This window comes from Pituophis catenifer, unplaced genomic scaffold, assembly GCF_029215685.1.
Source record: "Pituophis catenifer annectens isolate HBS135680 unplaced genomic scaffold, rPitCat1.0.hap2 SCAF_7, whole genome shotgun sequence".
NCBI classification, from domain to species: Eukaryota; Metazoa; Chordata; class Lepidosauria; order Squamata; family Colubridae; genus Pituophis; species Pituophis catenifer.
In genome coordinates, this window is record NW_027256887.1 from 74,308,637 (window position 1) to 74,317,945 (window position 9,309).

General features: G+C 38.7%; 1 protein-coding gene across 1 annotated transcript; it reads right to left on the reverse strand.

The window, feature by feature from the left end:
• Positions 1-76: 76 nt before the first annotated feature.
• Positions 77-5,142, reverse strand: ETFBKMT (electron transfer flavoprotein subunit beta lysine methyltransferase). The gene is made up of 3 exons (XM_070947387.1): positions 4,821-5,142; positions 1,629-1,759; positions 77-663 (listed from the first exon to the last, which is right to left on the reverse strand). The coding sequence occupies exons 1-3, from the start codon at positions 5,135-5,137 to the stop codon at positions 320-322; spliced, it is 792 nt and encodes a 263-aa protein (XP_070803488.1). The 5' UTR covers positions 5,138-5,142; the 3' UTR covers positions 77-319.
• Positions 5,143-9,309: the final 4,167 nt, after the last annotated feature.

The following is a 9,309-nucleotide window of genomic DNA, read 5'->3' on the forward strand; positions in this document are numbered from 1 at the left end:
ACCAACAACTAGCTATCAGGTATAGTGCCTGAATTCAGGAGTTTCATTAGATATAAAACTGCTGTTGATAGGCCACTCTCTACAAATAAAATTTATTTTAATTCGCATAAGCAGTATTGTGTATATTTTTTCAATAATGCATTTTCAACCACAGGCAAAGTTTTTCATACTGTTGTCTCTTACTGGCTGCAAATAAAGTGTTCTAAACACATTGGAATATACATAGTGATAGAGGCTAAAATTTCAATGTATGAGAACTGGAATTCAAGAGATTCAAAGTAACATCAACTGATTTAATACTTCCAAGACTTCTGAAAAATTAAGGCTGATAATTCCAGATAATAGTTTTGATTGAACCATTGTATTCTTCCGGTGATGATTTAGGGAGAGCATATTCACTAACTTTGTGCAACATTCTCTGAATTTGGTTGGTCACAAAATAGGGTCTGCCAGGATCCCCGATCAGCAGTTCAGTCTTATCATCCTGGATGCACTTCTTCAACCATTCAGAGAGGCTGTCTGCAAGTTCTTCACTGTAAAACATGTCCCCTATGACAATAAGGTCCCACTTGCCTATATCTGTACCAATCAGGTTCTCTGTTAAGACAGGGATGGGATCTATGTTGTTCAGTTCACAGTTAAGCACCATGGCAGCAGCTGCAACTGAGGTACCAAGAAAATAAAAGATCAATGTCAACATTATTTCTCTCAAAATCCCAAATTAACAATTAACTTTGTACAATTAAAACATTGGGTATAATGTTTTTTCTTTTTCAACTGCTGTAGGAAGGGTACAGGAAAGAGCTGAAAATTTTGACTTGACATTTTGATGTAACCTTGCAAAATGTAAATTTTAGGTTACATTTCCTGGAGAAAATCTGATGCAAGCTAATGTTCTAGTTCCTAGTAAAAAATATGCTTGCCGCTTGCGTTCCCACTTCATTCTCATTAAATAAAATGCATTCTACATATAACACTGCTGTCTCCGATTATCATTTTTAAATGCAAGACTTCAAAATAAGACCAAATGATAGGTTTCCTATGGAGGACACCATAGTTCCATTGGCCTCAAGTATCTCCAGATGGGAGAATTAGGTATTTGAAAGCCTTCTTTATATCCGTGTTTTTCAATCTTGGTAACTTTAAGATGTGTGGGCTTCAATTTCCAGAATTCCCCAACCAGCTGGGAGCTGAAATCCTTAAAAGCTGCCAAGGTTGAAAAACACTACTTCATTCCAGAACCTGCCAGGTACAGACACCAGCATTTCTAGTACTATTTCCATATGAGAGTCAAAAAAATACATATTTGCTGAAGGAGATTTGGCGCTGCTCTCCTATTTTAAAGGCACGTATGACGTATAAAATTAAACCATCATATAGCCTGTTAGCTTGGTTTGAGATATGAATTCCATCATAACTCAGCACTGTCTCTTTTTTCTTTTTACCCACTTCCCATTGTGATTATAATTCTATTATGTGTGAGCTTGTTGAACAAACCATAGTTTAAGAATCCTGAGTTACCATTATGTGTATATCTATGTAGACCTTTGGATTTCAAAACATGCTTGACCCTGTAGGTTTACCCTAATGAACTTAGCTTGTCCTACATTTGGTAGAAAATAGCTTACCAGGGTCAATATCATTTGCAACAACTTGTGATGCTCCACTTAGTGTAGCTGCAATAGCTGTTGCTCCACAACCACTTCCTAGATCCAGAACTTTCTTCGTCTGGACCACTTTTGGATTATCAAGAAGGTATCTGAAAATGAAGAATAGTAAAAATAAAAAAATCAATCTTGCAAAGTCTATTACGGAATCAGCTCATTTCAAAACGCCTTAACTCAAATTTGATCTGAAGTTTACATCTATCAGCAAAATGCTAAAAACTTCATCTTTTAATACCAAAGTGCTTCATCATCAACTATGTTGAAATTGTATGAGAGTGACCAAGAGAAATTATGTTTGTTACAAATTTTTATTTTTACAAACCACACATCAAGCTGAACTTCAAGAGAATGAGCTTTTCATCCTTTGGATATCACTGAAAATTCAGGAGCTTGATTAATGCTAAGGGACCATGAAGGCCACCTCTGGAATTCATAAGTGGAAGGATGTCTTAATATATTATAAAGATAGTGTATTAAGCCATATTTATTTTAATTATTACTTAATAAATAAATAATTGATTTGCTTCCATGAATTGTGCTACCTCAGAAACTATGCCACAAAAGCTAGGCTTACAGCCAATAAAAGCTTGAGCTGTATCAACACAACTAATTAACATAACAGGAAATACTACAGTGGTCATCTCAATATACCCAGGATACTGGGTGTCGTTCTGGTCAATATAATACAAGAAAGACACTGAGGAATTGGAAAGAGTGAAGACTAACAAAGATGATGAGGGGCTAAAAAACTGAATCATGTGAAAAACAGTTAAAGGAACTAAAATACATTTAATCTAAAAAAAAAAGATGGCCACAACAAGAAACAATAGTCAACTTCCGTTGTTTAAATGTCACAGAGAAAAGGATGTGGATTTATTTTGTATAATACCCAAGAGTGGAGTGGATTTCATGGCTGAAACACAAATTGAAAGGCAACAATTTCCTAAGCTTGTGAAGCTACTTAAGCCTGCTTCCTGGAGGAATGGGTGCTTCCATGGTGGAAGTTTTCAAACTAAGGTTGGACAGCAATTTCACTGAGATGGTCTCAGTACCTCTATCCTGGGCAGGAGGTGCAAAGTCACCTCTTTTCCAAATTCATGATTCTCTGAGATATTCAAAACAAAAACTATTGTGGTGTGGTGCTTTACCTACAACGATCACCAGGGGCAGTATTAACTGGGTTCAGCTTGTAAATCCTAAACAGGACAAAACTGGTCACATACTGCCATCTGGTGGTCAATATAAGTAAAAGCAAAGACCAGGTGTAGAATACATATGTAAAAATAGAGAAATTGTAAAAAAAGAAAACCCTGTAAAAGGAGTTGTGGGAAACGAAAATATAGCCTATTGATCTATTAGATTTAATAAGGCCTATGTGGATGATAGCAGGCCCCAGGATAGAGACATGAGCCGAAGTCTTCAGCTAGGATGATTTCATAATGTAAAAGAACTATTTGTAATTTTGCTACCATAAGCAGCTGCAATTTGTGCAATACGATTTTGCAAAATAGGCAGTTTCATGAGTACATTTGGAACTAGAAGGATGAAACCGTAAGAAATAAGGAACTGAAAGTAACAGATGGATGACGTATTGTTGGGGACAATATGCTGACTCTGTAAACCGCTTAGAGAGGGCTGTAAAGCACTGTGAAGCGGTATACAAGTCTAAATGCTATTGCTATTGCTATTTATTAGATTAACCAGCAACTACACAGGACTTTCTTTGTTTAGAAAAACATTGTACTTTCAAGTAACACAAGAGCATGAAGCTAGCCAGCACCAATTAAAGTTTCCTAATGGTTCTGGGAATAGGGGAAAAAAAACCCCAATTATGGCATTCATAAAAGGGGTAGAAATTTAGAACCTCAGGACTGAAAAATTGAAAGAAAGAATTTGACAAACTCAACCCAAGATCTTGTGACGTGACATGAGATTATCAAAATCTTTCAAGACTTTACTTTCTTTATTTGCTTCTATTTCATTCCGAGATTTGTAGGCACCAATTCTGAGATTGTCATTCTCACAATTATTGAAACAGGCATTAAGCCTAGTATTGATGTAGCTATATTGTCTCTGAAGACTTATACTTCCAAATCCACTCCTTAACCTGGATGTATGATTTCAAAAGGGCTCAACTGCTCCAGAAGATATCATAATCCAGCACAATGATTTATGCAATAAATTCAATTTATTTGAACAATGTAACAGGTGGCCTACGAAAAGTACCTGGAAACCTCAACAGTCCACAATGCTGTAGCTAATTTAATAACTAGGGGCAATGATAGATAGCATATAGTTTCTTTGTTAATCTAATACCACTGGCAACCAGTCCGTATTTGGGACACCATTCCAGTATTGATTATGACATTTAGGCTGGGTTTGCATCACCTTCATCTGTATCTTAGTGTGGTATGCAAATCCAACAGGTAGTGAGTTTATTGCTCAGTTCACCTCTCTCAATTTGGATATCTTCCCAATGGATGGACTTCAACTCACAGAATTCTCCACTCAACATGATCATTATTGAGAACTGTTTCAGATGACAAACTGAAGGGCAATTTATTTGAAAAAAACTCATTCAGGGTATCAGTAGAACTGAGAAACAAAGTCCTATGTGACTTGGGATAAGGAACCTGTTATATATTAATACGCTTCAGGCTTTATAATAATAATGTTAGGGGAAATCAGGTGAGTTCTGTTTTTACTATGCTTTAGGTAAAAGTAAAGGTTCCCCTCGCACATATGTGCTAGTCATTCCCAACTCTAGGGACGGTGCTCATCTCTGTTTCAAAGCTGAAGAGCCAGCACTGTCCAAAGACGTCTCCGTGGTCATATGGCATGACTAAATGGCAAAGGCGCATGGAACTCTGTTACCTTCCCACCAAAGGTGGTCCCTATTTTTCTACTTGCATTTTTTACGTGCTTTCGAACTTCTAGGTTGGCAGAAGTTGGAATAAGTAACGGGAGCTCACCCTAATATGTGGCACTAGGGATTCGAACCACTGAACTGCCAACCTTTCGATTGACAAGCTCAGCGTCTTAGCCACCAAGTCCCTATACTATGCTTTAGCATGCTATTATAGCATCATTTAATCAGCTTCCTATTAAACTGATTGCACAGCAGGTAAATCTCAGTCTTCTGGTGTTCTGTACCTGGATAATCCTTGGCCTCCTGGCCAGTACATTGCCCAATAGGGCTCCCCATAGGGCCACAAAGCAGCTTTATCATGCCAAAACCTGCAATTAGGGGTCAGAAGACGTAATCTTATTTCTGGGGTCAGGTTCCCACTGTCAATGATTTCAGTATTCTGCTCTAGAAACATTCTCAGCTCAGGATCTATATGTCTTCCTGAAGTTCCTCCACGGTAGCACCTCCAAACCAAACAGCCTCTCTGTTTCTGCTTCAAGTCTTTTCTAAGGCTGGTCCTACCACAAAAGTGTAGCAATCTTCTCCAGCCGAGGAAAACCATGTGTCCTTTTCCCTCTAGGCCAAAGTCCTCCCAACTTCAATATAGATCTTTAAAAATATTTGCCTGGAGCATGTCAAGATTCTCTAATGTCAGTTTGGGAATGAAGACCTCTCACAATTCTGGCTTTCAGAAAGAATGGGCAATGTTCCTGAAAACAGACGAACAGATTTTTTTTTTTTTTGGTTCCTGAAAAGAAAAGAACAGAAGTTTACTACACAGATTGTCATAGGTTAATTACTTAAATGAGAACTAAGGCTGTGCTTTTGTATATAAATGATATTATTCTTGTTCCTGATTTATATTGTTATTTCTTATTTAACTAGCCCTCTCTGAATTGTTTTAAAAACATGGATGGAGGCTTTTGTTAAGGCCCTGTTTAGACTAAACCCTGTTTAGTCTTCTCTGAGTGGCGGAATATTTTTGAACTTTGAATCTCTTCCTTGCAAAACCTATATTCCCATCACTGACTTTGTTATGAATAGTGTAAATTAAATTTTGGTCTCACGTCTTCCTGATTATTACAGATAGAAACGTTTGCCTAGTTTTCCACCAGCAGGTTCTCTTTCCATTATAAATCCACTACAGATAATTATGTCTTTCAGTGGTGGGTTTCAAATTTTTTTACTACCGGTTCTGTGGGTGTGGCTTGGTGGGTGTGACAGGGGAAGGATACTGTAAAATCTCCATTCCCTCCCCAATTCAGGAAAAGGTTACTGCAAAATCCCCATTTCCTCCCGATCAGCTGGGACTTGGGAGGCAGAGAATAGATGGGGGCGGGGCCAGTCAGAATCTTTACTACCGGTTCTCCAAACTACTCAAAATTTCCACTACCGGTTCTCCAGAACTGGTCCGAACCTGCTGAAACCCACCTCTGATGTCTTTGTTGTATGTAACTTGCAAATGCTTTATTTGGGTCAGAATCAAGAATTGGGAGTGTGGTTCAAAGACCACATGAAAATCTCATTGAAAGGGAGCATGGAGAAAGTAAACATCAAATAAAAAATGTGCATTTCCAGAACACAAAAAAGGCGGCTTTTTTTTTTTTTTAAATCCCATTCAATTCATTTTTAGTTCTTTACCTCCACCTCCTCCCTTAGGGCTTTCTTATTTTAGAACATAAAAATCTTCTTCCAAACAAGCTTGATGCTTGGACATATTCATGTCATTCTCTTGGCAGCAAAATGGAATTCTAAGGGTCCCCCCCCCCCCGCCAACATCCTAGTTTAATTTATAACTTCGAGATTTCCTGGTGATCCAAGAACTGGAAGAGATCAACTAGATGCAGTGGTGCTGGTTTTACCTGGAGAGGAGAAATTACATGTATCTCTTTCTTTTCCTTTAGGTGCATAGTCTGTATCAGGGATCTCCAACCTTGGCAACTTTACAACTTGTGGACTTCAACTCCAGTGGTGAAATGTAAAATTTGTTACTACCGGTTCTGTGGGCGTGGCTTGGTGGTGGTGGGGGTGTAATGTGACTGAGTGGGCGTGGCCAACTTTTTTTTTTTTTAACTTTTAAAACCATTTTTTCTACAACCTCTTCGGCTGAAGCGGTTGTAAAAAAATGCTTTTAAAAGCCTCTGACAATCAGGCAACTCAGCTGGGATCATCAGAGGCTTTTAAAAGCATTTTTTCTACAACCTCTCAATCCCAGCTGAACCGTGTGATCATCAGTGGTTTTCTTTTTTAACTTTTAAAAGCATTTTTTCGGCCAAAGAGGTTGTAGAAAAAATGCTTTAAAAAAAAAAAGCCTCTGATGATCACGCGGCTCAGCTGGGCATGTGGGGGGGGGGCAGGGATTTTTACTACTGGTTCTCCAAACCACCCGCCTCCCTCGCTACCGGATCGGGCGATCCAATCCAAACCAGGAGGATTTCACCCGTTCAACTCCCAGAATTCCTCAGCCAGCGAATTCTGGGAGTTGAAGTCCACAAATCATAAAGTTGCCAAGATTGGAGACCTCTAGTCTATAAAACACTATATTCCTGTTTAATTAATTAAATATTCACCTTTACAGCTAACATATTCAAATACACCTTCCTTCTCCTATTTTCCCCAAAACAACAACTCTGTGAGGTAATTTGGGCTTTAGAGAATGGCTCCAAGTCACCAAGGTGACTTTCATGGCTGAGGAGGAACTTGAACTCACAGTCTCCCTGTGCCTGGTGCCTTAACCACTAGACCAAACTGGCTGGTAATGATTGAAAATGTAATATTAAGCAAGTATTTATTTTAGACATGAGTTAAATCCTTTCTGTTCTATTCTGTTATTCTTGTTAACTCTATTTTGTCCTGTCTGTGAAATGAAACAAGGTATAGAATGGGGTGATCTTTCTCATCTTCAATACACAAAATTAAAAATATATATATTCCTTAACCTTGGGTGGTCTTATCTTCGGCAAGAGGAGGTAAAGCACTCCAAGGACAAGATCAGATAAACTTACCCTCCTTTCCTTTGGCAAAAATCAAGTGAGACAAAGTTATCTGTGTGATCCAGATGTGATTAATTATGGAGTCTACATACACTGGTTGGAAACCTCCATGAGGTGGAACATCATTACACATATAATTGGAAATATGAGAGGGTTTGCTCCCCAACGTATCTTTGGGGTTTTCTGACTGGCAGAAAGGACATAAAGTTTTTTTTTTTTTAATTTTATCCTATTCATTAGTGCACTGTTTCTTAACCTTGGCAACTTGAAGCAGTGTGGACTTCAATTCCCAGAATTCCCCGGCCAGCAAGAAGAGGATGACTAGCAGCAAAGTGGCTGGACTCGGGGACAGTGGCACCATTGGGAAACTATTATGAATAGATCTTCATGGAGAAAATCTATCTATGTCAAAGGTGTCAAACTGGCGGCACACAGTCCAGATGCATCACGTGCTGGCCACGCCCATGCCCAGTTTAGTGAAGGGGGGGAAAGTCACAATACGTCACGTGACACCACTATGATGACACGAGTTTGACACCCCTGATCTATGTTCTTGGTAGGCATCAAAAATGATGTCATTTCCTGAGAACAACTGATGGAGTTTTGCAAAAGCTTTATTCTGCACAGAAGGAAGGACCTCAGAGGGATCATTCCCATTAGGCCTGTGCAAAGGCCACTCCCAACAGTACAAGTAGTCCTCAACTTACGACCACAATTGAGTCAAAAATGTATGCTGTTAAGTGAATTTGTCCCATTTTACGACTTTTCTTGCCACATTTGTTAAGTGGATCAGTGCTGTTGTTAAATTAGTAACATGGTGGTTAAGTGAATCTGGGTTCTCCATTGATTTAGCTTGTCAGAAGGTCGCAAAATGTCTCCTGAACACTGCAACCGTCATAAATAGGAGTCAGTTGTCAAGCACCTGAATGTAAATCACGTGACCATGGGGATTGCTGCAACGGTCATAAATGTGAAAAGTCACTATTTTCAGTGCTGTTGTAACTTCGAACGGTCACTAAATGAAGTGTTATAAATCAAGGACTACTTATATAGTTTTTATAGGTACTTCTCCATAAACTCACCTTAAGCCAGCTCCTCTCAGATCATCTTATGATCTTATCAAGGTTTATTAATACTGCTTACCTTGCATTTGCAATGTCTAGCAATCATCAGCACGTTTGCCCCTCATTTCCAGTAACAAGTAGCACAGCAATCCCTTCCCCTTTAAATTCATCTTTTCACACAATATAGCATTACGTTTATGTATTCAGCAAAAATATTCATATTTTAGCACAATCATCTAGTTCAAAATGTATTTTAAGCACAGATTGAGGATCACGATAGCACTGGAGATGTTACCTAATTTGGGTAATGAAACATCTGCAAGAAAATAAGCAAGCTTGGTAGTACAGTGGCCTAAAGCACCCTGTTATTAATTGCAGCTGCCTGCAATTACTGCAGGTTCGAATCTCACCAGGCTCAAGGTTGACTCAGCCTTCCATCCTTTCTAAGGTAGGTAAATTGAGGACACAGTTGTGGGGGCAATAAGCTGACTTTGTATAAATATACAAAAGGATGAAGGCTATTGCTTAGCACATTGTAAGCCGCCCTGAGTCTCCGGAGAAGGTCGGCATATAAATCAAATTAAAAAAAAAAAAAAAAAAAAGCTCAGAGAGCACCAAGAACCCCTCATGTCAACCCTGAGCTACGAATATTCTCCTTTATTAACTCCCCAGATTTC

Excerpts from the sequence above, each read along its gene's own strand:
- ETFBKMT (XM_070947387.1), bottom strand. The coding sequence starts at position 5,137 with ATGGTTTTCCTCGGCTGGAGAAGATTGCTACACTTTTGTGGTAGGACC. Across the intron at positions 1,760-4,820 it reads GGAGGCCAAGGATTATCCAG|ATACCTTCTTGATAATCCAA; the intron begins GTACAGAACACC and ends CTTCATTTTCAG. Across the intron at positions 664-1,628 it reads TGCAAATGATATTGACCCTG|TTGCAGCTGCTGCCATGGTG; the intron begins GTAAGCTATTTT and ends TTGGTACCTCAG.